Source organism: Notothenia rossii (genome assembly GCF_949606895.1).
Source record: "Notothenia rossii genome assembly, chromosome: 4".
NCBI lineage: Eukaryota > Metazoa > Chordata > Actinopteri > Perciformes > Nototheniidae > Notothenia > Notothenia rossii.
Genome location: NC_136902.1, coordinates 81147864 through 81164031, shown reverse-complemented (window position 1 = coordinate 81164031; position 16168 = coordinate 81147864). Strand labels below are relative to the sequence as shown.

At 40.2% G+C, this 16168-nt stretch overlaps 1 protein-coding gene across 6 annotated transcripts in view; it reads left to right on the top strand.

The window, feature by feature from the left end:
• Positions 1 to 16168, top strand: part of gria4a (glutamate receptor, ionotropic, AMPA 4a) — a 91673-nt gene that overhangs the window by 51854 nt on the left and 23651 nt on the right. For 5 of the 6 annotated variants that reach the window (XM_079679551.1, XM_079679547.1, XM_079679549.1 and 2 more), the window contains exons 11-13: positions 6952 to 7158; positions 8757 to 8972; positions 9669 to 9829. In XM_079679551.1, coding sequence (XP_079535677.1) covers positions 6952 to 7158; positions 8757 to 8972; positions 9669 to 9829 — 584 coding nt within the window. Of the gene's footprint in view, positions 1 to 1516; positions 5894 to 6951; positions 7159 to 8756; positions 8973 to 9668; positions 9830 to 16168 lie in introns of those variants that run through there. The other variant, XM_079679552.1, reaches the window with a different exon arrangement.

Below are 16168 nucleotides of genomic sequence, written 5' to 3'. Positions count from 1 at the left end.
AATTTTGGGTTTGGGAACCAATGGGTTAGAAAACACATCTTAGGGCTCACAGGATGATTTAGAAGCTATAAGAGAAGGAGATATTCTACTTACTGTAAGCATATATCTTTCAAATGTTCCACTGCTTGCATTTTGCTCAATCAATTAAGGCAAAGAAAAACATTCATTATTAGTTATAATCAGTAAACATTCAAGTTTTCAGTAGGCATTGCTTTGTTTTAATTGGTCACATATAGCAAAGGTGAGAAAGTCACTGTACAAGACATACAAATATAATTTAAGGTTGAGCCACAGGCTGGAAGCTGGAGTTTTGCTCACAGAAAGTCATGGCAAAACGTTAAACTTTAAGATGTGATGCGTCAGAGTTTTTATTAATGTCAAAGATGAGCTGTGTGAGTTGAAGAGAGCTCTCAGAGCACAGCCATGAAGGAGTGGCACTCGTCCAGCTGGAAGATTTCACTAATGTCTCATTAGTAGGCAAATCTAAAACTGGCCTCACATCACCATTTAGAAGTGACCTTAGTCCAGCGTCCTCTAATGGCTTCCACATAGACACCAGTCTACAGTTCAGTGTAATTACTTCTATTTCTTCTACAAACATGGATAAAGGAGGGCTAATCGGTGGATTTGTGCACATCCTCTGCTTACATTTGATTTCACTTCACCCATCTGCAGTCTTTTTATGGTGGCCATCCCCTTCCTGTTAATGCAATCACACTAATTCAATTGGGCATGCAAAATGATGCAAGTGAAAGCAACTCAAAAGACTAATTTGAGCCCAGATATAAAACAAGCCAAAGATGCTTCAGCTACAGCAATTCAGCATTTTGTTTCTAGTTACGTTGCTTTATCCTGCAAACTTCTAAGTATGACCAAAATATCTGTATTTGTACTGCAATGCTTATACCTATAACGTGTTCAAAGACTATAATATGTTGAAAGTCTTCAGTGCCTCTGGTGGCCGAAGGTGGTAGTCCCCAGTCTGTTCTGCACAGAGGAAAAGGTTACACAGGAAAGAGTTCAGAAATACGAATTCAGTTGGACTAAATGTCCCCAGTGAATGTCCCGCCTGCAGGCCTGCACACTCCAACTAGCAATGTGTTAAACATCAGTGCAGTGTGCAGAGTGGTGCCTACAGCCTGGCCTAAGACAAGAAAATACAAACACATGAGCACGGTCAAAAAAATGAAAGGGCAAGTTGTTTTTCTACGTCAAAGTCCTATTTTGAATATGTTAATATAGCATTACTGTAGGAACATATCGCACTCATTTGTTGTTCCTGTGGCTTGTGTCTCTTATTACATTCATTTTATGTGGTTGAAAAAGATATGCAAATTAGACTTTGGTATTACGGCATACGTATTTTTGGTGTTTGTTCCTCCCCTATATCTTCCCACCCATGTCTGTCTTCCCACGTTCTTGCCTCCATGCCTCCCCCACCTGCATATTTTTATGTGGATGGTGACCTCAGCAGGCCTTGGCTAACGTTAGCTCAGCCACCTCCTCCTCTTTGCAGCCTCTGATGATGAGGAAGCCTCTGCTGCGACACTGATGCCGGGTCTGCAGACAGAGCGACAGGCTCCAAAACCCTCGAAGAGGACAGACTGATAGACTGAGTGTTTCTAAAGCTCTGTACAAATACTCAGTGTGCGCTTTTTTTCTTTCTTGTAATGGCTTCTCTTTATTTTTGGTTTACAAATGTGATTTTTAAGTTATTTCTTTGTTAGGAAAGGGTCTGCAATGCATTAGCACAAAAATAAAGGGCAAAGAGTGATTGAACGGATGAGAAGGAGATTCACAGCCACCCTGTGTTGAACCTATGAGTCACTGGGATGCTCCTATCTTTTTGTCACGACAAAAGCCACAGCTGGACTGGAGCTCTGCAAGGAATTCTGTGGATTCTGTCAAGATTTGACATTTGGCTAGATAGAAAAATCTCCAGACCATGAGGCCCTTTTTATTCAGACTATTTTCCCTCCCCATAATAATGACTAACTCCCCTGCTACACTACAGCGAACCCACAAGAAAAATTACCATCCACAGATGCATATTTTTTCTAAATATGATTAGTTCGATTTTTGGTAAGGAGAGAACTATGTGGAAATGTTTCGGCGTCATTCCTGCATTTTTCATACCACACTATTTGATACTACCCGCCCTCAATCATCATCTTTCTGCTTCGTCACTCTGTAAATCGACTTAGTCATGCTCACTCGATCACCTTTTCTCGGCTGTATTTTAGTTCCAGCGAGTGCCCTAAAAAGAAAGATTTGAATCACTATGGGCGTTTGTCGCACAAAAGATGAACACACTTCACATTGTAATGGCACCATTATGTGTGTCTTGTCTTATTCACTTTTACATAAGCATTGAAGCAAAGTGCATTGAAGAGGACTGATTGTTAAGCCTGTCAGCATGTGAGAATATATTGTTGCATTTGCTTTGCCCATACAGTAGTTAATTAGAGCCTACAGAATGCTTGTGAAGTGATTTTGTATGTTTAATTGTCTTAAATATGATGTTAGCATAAAAAACGATATTTTTACTCAAAGCAAATGTAATTCTCATTTACATATGATTTCAATAGCTGGATTATCAAACAAAGAGCTTAAAGGTGGGGTAGGTAAGTTTGAGAAACCGGCTCGAGATACACTTTCTGTTATATTCCATGGAATGCTCTTAACATCCCGATAGCAATGAATATCTTAAGTGCTTTGATAACAAATCCATACAAAAATGTAATCTGTGGAAACCGTAGTACTGTAAAAAGCACGACCAATCATCTGAGCCGGTTCGGCTAAAATAACTGGATGGCCTACCTGCCTGTCAGCCTTCCATCTTGTGCACAAACTTATCTTGTGCCCTCATTGGTCATGTGCGCGTTCGTGTGTGTTGGAGGAGGGGCTCTGTAAGGAAGTGGCAGATTTTTTCCGGATGTGTATTTTCAAATTCTAGCGCACTCGAGCTGGCTTCTCCAAAATTACCTACCCCACCTTTAAAATAATCTGCACAGTCCAATAACTGTTCAACTTTTCAAAAAAGTATGTCTATAAAGGAGAGGTCAATATACCTTCTTCCACACAGCTCTTCATCAGAATGCAGGACACTCATTCATAGAGCTGTAGATAGAAAATCAAGAGAGTTACATTATTTATGAAATCCTATTAAGTAGGTCAAATTACAAAGATAGAAGAAAGTATGCAAGCGTCTAAAGATGTGGAAAAATATGTAACACGATCAACCCAAACTTAAAGTTTATTTGATGGACAAAGAGTGTGGTGGTTGAATCATTGGCTGGACAGAAAGCAAGGCTTATTTGCTGTTTAGTTACCTACAAGAATGACTTACTCTGCAGCTGACAGTCATTGTGGCTGGAGGACTTAATTGGAAAAGCCTTTTAACTGCAGCCTACAGACTGTCATTGTGACTAAGACTATGGGTACTGAATGACTTTCGTCTGCTAAATAGTTTACTGTTAGAATGACTGACCGACTGACTGCTGAACTGCCTTGCTCTCTTTATTGCTAAATAGCTGCACGATAATCATAGTGACTTACTGGCCAAATATGAGATAGATAGATGATTATGTACTATAATTTCTATAATGAATAAATGAGTGAACTGATTGACCAATTTTGCTGACTGAAACAGGCTGCGACGGCCTGGCTTGCTTCTCTGGCCATCTGAATGGATGGCTCGCAGGCTTATTAAATGTCTCAGTGGTTGGCTATACCCCGTAACGTGAGAGTCTGGCTTTATACATGCTGAACTGATTGAGCATCTGGTTGGCAGCCTGAATTAATTACTTGACAGATAGGTGACTGTCCATGTGGGTGCCTGTCTTCTCACTGACTGGCTAACTGGCTTACATACCATGTCCTGTCTGCCTTTTTGGCTCCAGTGCGAAGTGTTTCATGTCTTATCAGCCCAAACCATTTGCTTCTACAAAGCCGTTCTCCCTCTTTCACCCACCCGTTTTTCCTCCTTGTGTCTGTCTTTTCAGCCTTTTCCCTCTTTACTTCTCGACTTCTCTTTTTCTTTATCTCAACTTCACACTTTCCCTTTGTTCTGTTTCTATCTGTCTTCTATTCTGCCTGTAGTTATTTCTATTTGTATTCTGATCTGCTCCTTCATCTCTCTTTAGTTTTTTGCAGCCAGTATGCATCACATCCTTCTCTCTATTGAATTTCCATCTACCTTTCCCTCCCTTTTTCTCCCTTTCAACCACTTAATCGTTGGGCCTGTTTCCGTCCTCTCTCCTTACCTACCATGAATTGCCATATCCTGACTCATGATGCTTCCTGCAACACCAAAACCAAATGCATAAAAAAAGTTATATTATTATTCAGTACACGCACTTACACTCACACACATCATTGGCATTACCTTCACACCAAGACAAAGGCGTCTGGGGCAAACTGATAACAAACCTTAAGGAGGCTTTAAAGTGAAACAGTGCCAGTGTTGGCAGAGCTCCCACTGATGTGTGTCTTTGTGCGTGTGTCTGTTTGTACATGAAGCTAAATTAGCTCAACAGAGTAGCTTGCTCTAGTTTCAAATACTTCACTTCTAACATTGTTATTGGGGTTATTTTATGAAGAAGGCAACTGAGATGGTTGCGTCGACTTTGTTGTCACGAATTAGGTAAACGATTCGCCTTGAGATAATAGCCTTTTCTCATCTTTCAAGGGAGGGTCATTACTAAGGCGCAATCCTGATATGGGACACAATGTACAAACGATTGCCCTCCAGTAAATATAAATGAACCTAAATGATTGGTTCAACAATCTGGAAAATATGGTTGCTTCTTCGCCGAGAGTTAAATTCAGAATGGGATACATTGATTGTATACATTACATGTTGTAGAACGTTTCAGTTGTATTATTGTCTTTGAGTCCAAAAGTTGCTCAAAACATTACAGGCATGTGAGAATAATTCACAAAAAAAACCTCATAAAATGCACCGTCTCATTTTTGTTAATACAATTAGGGTCTCTAGCCTTAATATCACAACAAGTTGAAAACAATTAAAACGTTTGATGCAAATCTTACAAATCAAAGCAAACGCGCAAAGCAATATGAGTGTAAGAAGTGTTTGATTTAGAGCTTCACAGTAAGTAGACCACAACCTTGAAACAAGCTGGTGTTGTCCTTTAAAGCTCACATATGTTTTACTTTGTTCCTTTTCCTGCGGCAGTTCTGAACAGTAGTCATTGCTACAGGATGTTCAAATATAAGAAATAATTGACTAGGAACTGCTGTTTGCTGTTCATTAACATTATGATTCATGTTGAGTCAATGGAATGAGCCCTGGGACCTGCTAATGTCCCTGATAATGTCATTTTTAGAAGAAATGTTTTTGTATGTTTTGACATTCAACCCAATGGGGAAATGTTTGTATTTGATGATGATGTTGGTGACAAAAGTGTTATTTGTCTCATGTGTGTGGTTGGTTTTGGAAGCAATGTATTTTGTTTTAACAAATTATACTGACGACTGAATAATGGTTCATTAGAAATGTGGTAATGCATTGCTCCAGGCGGTATTTGTTTGTTTTAAAATGTGAGTTTGTATCCCAACCTTTCATATGTAAATTACTGACTATTATTATTTCATTTGTTATTTTTTAATGCGCAAAAGAAAATATGCATATCCCAGTTTTTTGTTTTTTTGACAAGTGCTAGAGTTATGGCTTTAAATCCAGCTTCTTTTTGCAGGTTGTGTTTATACAGTTTAATTTCCATTGTGGGATTCCTGTATTCCCCTGCCTGCTTTCTTGTGATATAGACTTACTTTCAATGTAATTCAACTTCTCGTATTGAAGATCGTTAACTCCAAATCTGTGGCAGAGGAGTTGTATTACTCATTTGCTCCTGTTTAAAAATGTCCTAAAATCCCCATTGTTTGAACTGTAATTGTTTTCAATGTTAATCAATTTCCTGAATGAAGAATTCAATCCAAAATATGTTATCTTTTATTGTGTTTTATGAACTTCATAAACCTTTTCATTCCAAGGGAGTGTTGGATACAGTAAAAGCCTGTTTGATTAATTAGATGAGATTAGTCTTTGATTAAAAAGGCTTTGATAGCATTTTAATAGGCTTAGTTTCAGTTGGATTACAGGGTGAGCAGCCTCAGGCATAATACCATAACTCACTGCGCCTGATGGATGCGCTGTCACTCAAAAGTGTTTGTGTGTTTACTTTTCCTATGAATATCCTACGCAGGTGTGGTAATGTGTGTGCATGCTGTGACCATGTTTCTGTGTCATCCCTAATACACCCACAATCTCACTAGACAACATTAAACCTCCTCTCTGCTTTCATCTTTTTGTTTACTGCATGCATAGACATTTCTCTATCTCTTACGTTACATTACCAAAGCTGCAGTTTCCCTCTTTTTCTCCTCTCTTCCTGTTTTGTTTCCCCCCAATCTCTTGTACATTACTTACCTCTAAACACAAGTGTTGCACTGAGTCAGGTGCATTAAACAAGGCACTAGAAGTCAGAAACACAAGATATAAAACATCTTTCTTAGACATGGCCTTGTAAAAAAATAAGGAAAACAGCTACATATCTATCAGGTATGCATCTATTTCTATACATGTTTGGGTGGCTGCTGTGTTTTTCTGACAAGATATCTGGGAGATAGTAAAAGGTGTGATTTTAGAATATTAATGTTATAGTCAAATGTCTGTTCTTCAGTTAAATCTGTCGACATTGCGTTGGTGTATATTACATAGCCATGGCCCTTTCTGTTCAGTTCGAAAAAGTAATATAAGTGTATTTTCAAACTGTATGTACCTTGATTTTTCTTTGCGCTGTATGTGTTTTCCCTCTGTACAATGTTCACAACTAAACTCCTTGTACATTTTTATTCCTGCTTTAATAATCGTTGCTGTCATGTTCCTCCAAACACTTTTGTCTTTCTCCCCTTATGCTGGCTTTGTAGGAGGGTCCCTATGTGATGCTGAAGAAGAACCATGAACTCTATGAAGGGAACGACCAGTTTGAGGGATACTGTGTGGACTTGGCCTCAGAGATCGCAAAACACATCGGAATCAAATACAAGATCTCCATCGTACCGGATGGGAAGTATGGAGCCAGAGATCCAGAGACCAAGATATGGAACGGCATGGTGGGAGAGCTTGTTTATGGGGTAAGTTTGGATGGGAAATATTTGGATTTGACTGTTTACTGCTAATTGTTTATTACCGAGTCATTAGAGGTGTTTGTGTTGCAATGTCATTAGCTTAGGTTAATGTCTTTAGTGAATCAGACCTTGGGACGGGTCGGATAGAGATTCTAAGTGATGCCAATTCATGGCCCCAGATAAAAATAGAATAATTCTGCACTTTTTCTCGAAGGTTTAAACAAGATAAACCACTGAGGCAACTGTTCAAACATTTCTAAATGTACTTTCTACAAAGTGTAGGACATTATAACATGTTCAACTTTCCAATATACTGTAATGCAATCCAGTACACAAAATTGCAAATTATAGCCTCAGAAAAAAATGTGTTAAAACAAAACTTCTCTGGCTCAGAGTCAACCGAACTTCTGTAATTTCGTAATGAAATACTGCAGGGCTTAAACGTTGCTTTATTTGTTCTTCTGATGTTGTGACCCCACCACGGGCCATCGAGCAACGGCAGAAAAATGCTCAAAATAACTCTGTCGCAGTAGAGGAACTTGTCGTGCAGAGATGCTTTGTTTCAGAGGGTTCACGTATATAAGTTGTCTAATAATGCCGTTGCCCATGAGCTGTTTGAGATTTCACACTACCGTCTCAATGCAAACGTAACATGCGGGAGACAATGTCACTCTTCACTATGCGGTAGAGTGGAACTGGAGACGTTACTAGCAGAACACATCAGAATGAATTAGCCTCTAGAAGTCGTCTAGTGGAAGGTGACACAGCATAAAACCACTGCTTTGACCTATCAGGTTTATTTGTTCCAAACACTTGCAGCCATATATGATGACTCTCCTTTCACATAGAGGAACTACTGAACAATGGCAACACTTCTCTGCCTCCTTTAAATATTATATTTGTATGTCATGTTTTTTCTGAGTATCTGTAACCTTCATCTACTTTTCTATTATCGTGAGTTCCTTTTTTGCCTGATTTCTGTCTCTTATCTATTACATTTAATGGGTTGTGGGCATTTCGTTGCACCCTTGTTACTTTTCCACAAAGCTTCCATTTTGCAGTTTATTCTCCTGGCATTGTCAAATCCTCCCGCCTTGAGGAACACTTGTCAGTTAATACGAGCCTCTTGTTCAGTTGAGACTGCAGACAAGCAGCTACTCAGAAACAAATACTTAGTGTGCTGAGTGAATGACGTTTTTGACTCTTCTAAAGATTTTGAGTGTGTGTGTGCACACAAATGTGTATGAGTCCTTGCAGGCTCATTTATATGTATATATATATTATTTATATTATATGTTTCATGCCCAAGTATGAATAACTTCTCTGTCATCCTACTGTTATTCCTTCTACCCCCTCTTTCTTTTTCCACCCTTCTCCCTCCTCCGCTTCGCCACTGCCCTTCCTTTCCCCTGTTTTTTTATGTATCATATCTCCTTCCTGTTATCGTCATTCTTACCCTTCCATCCTGCATGTCGAGGAGTTCACAGATAATTCCTCCTCGGTATCACTGTTCTGCTTTATGTCAAGTTGCTGCGCATTACCATTTCCACTTTATATCCAAAATCATCTAAACACACCCTGTTTTTCCCATCCACTCTTTGCAGAAAGCAGCCATTGCTGTGGCCCCGCTGACCATCACTCTGGTGAGAGAAGAGGTGATCGACTTCTCGAAGCCCTTCATGTCTCTGGGAATCTCCATCATGATCAAAAAGCCCCAGAAGTCTAAACCCGGTGTTTTCTCTTTCCTGGACCCTCTGGCCTATGAGATCTGGATGTGCATAGTGTTCGCATACATTGGAGTCAGTGTTGTGCTGTTTTTGGTGAGTGATTGTTGAACACTTAGAGTTGGATTGCAGCATTTTAGCAATTTGAAGAGTTTTGAAAGCTTTAGGGATGATAGAGCAGATGTCTTATTTGGCTCACAGACTAAAATAATCTCAACTCGACATGCTTCTGATTGAGCTTGTAGACTCTTACAGAACACATTTCAATCAGAAGTCAGTTTGGTTATTTTTACTAAATAAAGAAAAGAGGAGATGAGTCTTCTTTTCATGGAGGATTTCATGTACAGCTGGATGCACTTTACTGATGATACGTTAACTTAATTATTGAATCTTCTGGGTAAACCATGTGTAGGTTTTAAGTAGTATTAAAACTCTCCTAAGCTGTAATGTATTTTTACAGTCTTCTTCTATGCTGAAAAATAATTACATACATAAAGATGTCCTATGCAGAAATAGCATCACAAACTGCTCTATACATATATATACATTTGATACATGCGAGTTCACATATTCAAGAGACACCGGAGTAACTCAATATTCAAGGATGCCTCTTCCACAAAAGTCACAAGAAGCGTACCCTCTAGGCCTAGTGTGTGGTATTTAGCTGAATACAATTCTCTCTCTGCCTCATTCTGTATAACAAGAAACTAGATGTGTTTTGTACCTGCACCGTTCTTACTTTCTAAACCTCGTAGTGATCTATGACATTTATTTCTTCCTCCTCTGTCTCAGGTGAGTCGCTTCAGTCCGTATGAGTGGCATGCAGAGGAACCAGAGGAGGGAACAACAGAGCTTGGCCCCACCGACCAACCTCCCAATGAGTTTGGCATCTTCAACTCCCTCTGGTTCTCACTGGGAGCTTTCATGCAACAGGGCTGCGACATCTCACCGCGGTGAGTGAGGGAAATGGCGTGTGTGAGACAAACTAAGTACATTTGTGTGTGCGCCCAACTGAGAGAGTAAGAGATCGTTTTTTTTGTGTTTGTATGCAGGATGTGTGGGCTGGGGATAGCGTGTATGTGCACACAAACAAAGATACGCACACTCACAAAAACATGGTGACAAGTGGGAAGAAAACACCTGAACATTATCCAGTGGTCTTGTCCGTATGGGTGTGCTCTGATGAGAGGTCTAGCATTTTGCTAGATGTGTATGAATATTTAATACACCACTGAAGAGGCAGAGTCCGGCCTTATTTTTAGAATATTTATAAGAATATGGCATTTTATTATTGATAACCTGAGAATGCAGTTTATTTAAATATTCATGGCCATCATACTCAAGAGCTTTTGGGAGCAAATCTAAAGAGAAAACAGGTTGGAAGGAGTGATAGACAAACAGTGGAAAGAAGGAAGAGGTGTGACATGCTGAGCAAAATGTGTGTGGTTGAGAGAATAGTAAGAACTGGTTGAAGAGACATGAAGAAAAAGTGGTCAGCAGTTCGTATTGTACTCAAATCAAATGGTTAGACATTCAGAAATGTCTTCAGTACACAAAGATGTTACAGAGAGATTCTGTATACCTAACATGATCGTGTGCAAGAAGCTTGCTTGTCTTGGAGGAAAAATAGTCCCTGCTGTTCTGATTTGCTCTACTCTTGATAACTTTAGTTCATGTGCAGTCTCACTGACATAGGTTAAATATTTACCTATATTTCTCATACATCTCAACATACATCGCTTCTGCTTTTTAAACATATCTTCAAACCTATAAAGTCTCAATCACTTCTACTGCGATACAACTGGCAATCAACATCTTGGACAAAAGTTCTACATTGTTTCCCGAACTTCACTTTCTTCCTCCTCCTCCTCTTTTGCTATTCTGCCCTTCTCCTTCGCTCTTTCATCCATCTCTTTCATGCTCTCTCTTTTCCTTCCTCCCCCGCTCCCCGACACCTGTCGTCTCCCACTCCTCCCCTCTATACTGTGACTGACAGGCCAATTCTAGCCCCAACACACAAAATGGAAAACACTCACCAGCTGCAAGCGCACACACACCGAGACACACAGGATGTGCAAATGCATACACATCTCTTCTCATTCTGACATTGCTTACACAAACATGCAGACCTCTCCATCACTTGCAGGACTTGTTATAGATGTGTGTGCATAAGCTGCAGCTGTCATAGCGATAATGTGATACTTAACATGAGGCCACTGTTCGTCATACAAACCACCCGACCCTGTCACTTCCAATACAGCACAGTCCCTCTATAGGGCAAGATTACTGCAGTACTACATGCCTGATTATACTCGTAGAATGACTAACATGTCACTTGTGTACTTTTGTTCATAGTTTCTTGAAGGTTTCAAAGCACCCTTGAATCTTTCTCATAAAAGCAGCTTATAATAAGGAGTTGTTATGCATGAAGCACAATGCCATGACATTAACCATAGAAGTGCTACGGCTGTATTTATTGGTGTGGTTCTGCTCCTATGAGGATCAGGAAACTGATGGAGACCCGCTGTACATTTTGAACAGGGTATGCAACGTCTTGATACGTCCAGAGGACATTTGAGCAAACATTATCTGAAAACCGGTTTCTCGATTAGGACGGGGGACTAGCAGGCGGTGAAAGCAAGGAAAGAACATCACATGGCAAAGCTAGCAGCAGAACATGAAAAAGGAATATTGGCACTGCAGCGACTCTAACCCGCACATTCATTCAAACTCTGCGAGTCGGTCCGAGGCCATTATTTTGTGACATGCTGTTTCCAAAAAGCCTTGTACCTACGGCTATAATCAATATTGCTATTAAAACAACATTTATAATGACAATGTGAGAAAAAATGTGACAACAGAAAATGTTGGTTGTATTAATGAACCTGCAGAGAATGATCACCTGTGTCTGCAGCTCTTGGGTTTCTTTCTGGGTTTCACACCATTGTGTTGCTGTCCGGCGTACAACTTACAACAAAATTGGACATACATTTCTAAGTCTGCCACAAACAAGTGTAACGCCGTGATTGCTCGGTGTGTATGTGCAACTGTTGGTTAATAAGTCTGCTATATTTACTTAAAAGGTGATGACATGTTAATATTGGGTTAACAGCTACAATTAATCATATAGTTAGGCTAGATGGAAATGTTTCTTTTGAAGCTGGATTGTCGGTTCTAAATGTTGCAAATGGTGTTGGATGCAGAAAAGGTGTGGGGGAGGGAGATGTTAGACAATCAAAAAAGCATCAAGATTAACATACAGGACCCAAAGCTTCTTCTCAGTGTTTCTTAAAGGTAAATGTCAACATAACATTAGAGCCGAGGGAGGTTTCACTGCATTTGAGTCACGCTTCCACACACACCTCTCTTTGCAAAATTCGATTTAATCTGTCACGCTAGGCTCACTCTTTTGTTCTGCTTAAGCTACTCCTGCTACGCCGCTCACAGTGAGCGTCACTGCAGCATCATCATCATCAGCTGCATTCACCTGTAGCTGATGATTATAGTGCGTTACTACTTAATCCCTCAACGCGTGGGCTTAAATTCATACAGCAGGGAGTGAAGACATTTGACTCACTTATATGCATCAAACAGGTACTTTAACACATATAACCCTTCCATGTGATCTTAGTTGAATATAGTGACAAAGTCATGATGACAATTTAGAAAAATATAAAGCCATTCTGACAAAAGAGTGAGATTAACTCGTTCATTATATGTTATTAGATGTGAATGATAGAAGCCTGCAGGCCAGGCTTTCTACCATAAAACCATTTCAGTCAGACAACTCACGTGTTTCTTAATATGTTTTTTATAAGCAGCATATAGTTTGAGTTTGGCGTCTAGGCTCGGGCCTCATCACTCCAAAGATTTACAAAGAACATTGAGTGATGATTAGATAACTATCCCCCTAGCCTACAGGTGGGAGCTGGGGTGGAGGTGGGGCAGGCAAGCAGCAGCAACATGAAACACAGCAGCAGCAACATGAACATAGCAATAGCAAGTGAACACAGCAGTGGCAGCAGCAGCATAGCGAGGCGGAGGCAGGAAGACCTGGCAGCTTAAATAGAGCGGCATGTTTAGCAGAATGTGTTTGGTTGGTTGTAAGAGGGACGAGGTGCGTCACGTGTTAATGTCTGATTGGTGCTCGAGTTGACTGCCTGACCTAGCTTGCAGGCTTCGCCCCATGTGATGAACAAGACTTCACTGTGACGCCGTGCTCTGCAGAGACATCATGTCCTTACAAAAAGGAGACGTGTCATGCATATTATCATTTAATATCATTTTTCTATCTCTTCACATTTCCTTTAATCTCCCATTCTCTTGTTCACCGTTGCAGGCAGACAAAGTCATAGGCTAACTTCAGTCATGACTCACAGCAGAAAGGGGATAAAGCTTCAACAAGAGAAACCTTCCTGCATGCAAATTGCCTTCCAACAGAAATATCCAACATTGACTTTCATTACTATTTTAAGAATATAGCATGACATGCTCACTTATTCACTCTGTGCCCCTGTATGAGCTGCATCGCAATTTCTACAAACACTGCGAGCCAATTACTCATAAAGGAGAATATATAAAGCAATTTGAAACATTAGACTCGGCCAGAGTTTCACGAACAGATCAAATCCACAGGCTCTCAATTACAGAGATTAACACTCAATAAGGCAGGTGTCATTTTACACAGAAATGTGCTTTAGTTTCTGTATGCTTCAATGATCAAGGAACGATATATAAGGTGGCCATTTTTAAGATTTGAACGTGTAAAAAGTAGGACAGTTTGTTGGGTTGTGAAGCTAATACGTTTTGAGTCTGTATTGACTTTACATAACTCCTCTGATAGAATGTGACCATGACGTCAAACTACTTCTTTGCTAAACAATATTTTTCTTCAGATCGTTTCCTTTTTCCATCTTCCATACTTCTGCCCCGACAATAGGATGCTCATTCATGGAGTTATCCATTTTATCCATGCTGCCACTGTATTGGCTCCGGCTGGTCAGCAGGGATCAGCGGATTGAGGTTGACATTTACTGTGCAGCTGGGAATAAAGGGAAGGAGGCTCAGGAAGACGTTTTTTATCGAAGGTTGAATGCCTTTTCTATTTTTTGTGTGTATATATACTGTATGTATGCTTTGCAGTCAGCCTGCTCTGTGATTAACTGTGTGTTTTTGACTCTATACTGAGAGAGTATAGAGTCAAATTGGTGTGTGTGTGTGTGTGTGTGTGTGTGTGTGTGTGTGTGTGTGTGTGTGTGTGTGTGTGTGTGTGCGTGTGCGTGCGTGCGTGCGTGCGTGCGTGCGTGCGTGTGTGTGTGTGTGTGTGTGTGTGTGTGTGTGTGTGTGTGTGTGAGAGAGAAAGACTGAGGATTGTGAATTGTGTATTGAGCTGCCATAGTTGGCCCATTGGTATTCAGTGTGGGTCCCTCTGCCGCTGCAGTCATCTCTGCAGTCTGGGAGACACAGTAACACACACTCCTATTCAACTCTCCCACTTCCTCCTTTCTTTCCTGATCCAACTACCATTTTCACTTGTTCCCTTCATTCCCACAGACTATCTCCTCTTGTTAGCTCAAATGTATTTCCTGTTTTGGACTCTTTGCTGTCTTATCATCACATTAGTTAATGAAACGGCTAAGGTGATGATATTTTACAGCTAGAAATTACAGCATGTGTGTGTGGTGGTCAGCATGCATAGGAAAGAAAACACCTTTTTTCTATGAGACTCATACATGCTCTGGCTTTTGCACTCAGTTTTTTTTCTTCACCTTTCCCATCAAGCAGAAGGTAATGGCTGGCAGCAGACATGAATGCATTCACACACTCACACGCATCGTTAGTGTGACCTTGAGATGGCATTTGCACCACACACACCTGTCATCTCTTCTGGGTTTGTAATGGCTGTGATTGGACCTGTCAGCTCGGAAAAGGGTGGCAACAAAGTGATGGACAGTCAGGTGATGGGACTGGAGATATTCCAAAGTGGAAATGAATACATTGCAGAACATAGTGACAGGATGTACATTGAGGAAGACCCAGAGTCAGTGCAGGAGAAGGAGAGATGTAAGCTGATCGCCAGTGAACATCTCTCAGGGTTTGGATCTGTCTCTGTCAATAAACATCTGAAATTACAGCTATCTTTTGTGTGTGTGTGTGTGTGTGTGTGTGTGTGTGTGTGTGTGTGTGTGTGTGTGTGTGTGTGTGTGTGTGTGTGTGTGTGTGTGTGTGTGTGTGTGTGTGTGTGTGTGTGTGTGTGTGTGTGTGTGTGTGTGTGTGTGTGTGTGTGTGTGTGTGTGTGTGTGTGTGTGTGTGTGTGTGTGTGTGTCTGCTTCTGGGTTAGGGCTTCTGACTCTGAGTGTGTGTGTCATTGTGTGTTTGTGAGTGTCATGTATAAGTATTGAGTATATGGCCATTGTTGTGTTGAATAATTAATGATAGCAACAGATCCAGCTAATGGTTCGACAAACTAACTACAGTGGAGCACTAATTTATGATCTCAAGGTCACCGATAAGAACACATCACCACTTCCTGCTGGTGTTTTCTTATTTCAGAAGTCATATTTTGTTATATATATATTTATCTTGTAAATGATTTGCCCCCTAGGTGTCTCTTTTCTGCTTCACTGAGACAATATTATCATTTTAACATGGCTTTCATTATCTGCCTGCTGCACCTAATCTTTCATCTTTTAATCAGATTTTCCTTCATGTGTGTCTGTTTTTCTTTACGCCCTTATTTCTGCCTCCATATACTGTATTGTATTCTGCCAGGATCAATCACACAGTCGATTCACTTTATTTCACACCTGTAGTCCATGTTAGAGTAGGATAAGAGACAAGAAGAAAAACATCTGTTTGTCTGTCTTTCTTTTCTTTATTGTGTGCTTATCAAAGATGCACAATGTTCTAATACATCCGACACACTACCAACAACTGTCAGTCTCAACATTTGTTAACATGTCTGTCACCATCCCTTGAGAAATTATGTTTTGGTTGCACCCCAAATCAAATAACAGCAAAAAGTATTGCATTTCCCCTCTCGGCATGTCTTAAAAAACAAGCAAAATGTGATTTTTATAAGCTCACTATTTGCATTATCGAATGAAAAGGATGTCGCCCGTGACCTAAGTATTTTTCGAATTTCATTTCTGAATTTTTTCTTGGATCAGAAATAAAGACATAAAGGAAAATACTACCTTGTTTTGTGAGATGTTACACAACAGGTAAAACTGCCTTGTGAATTGTGTTATAATATCTGAACAACTTGTTTATAGGTTTATAAGTTTCACAAT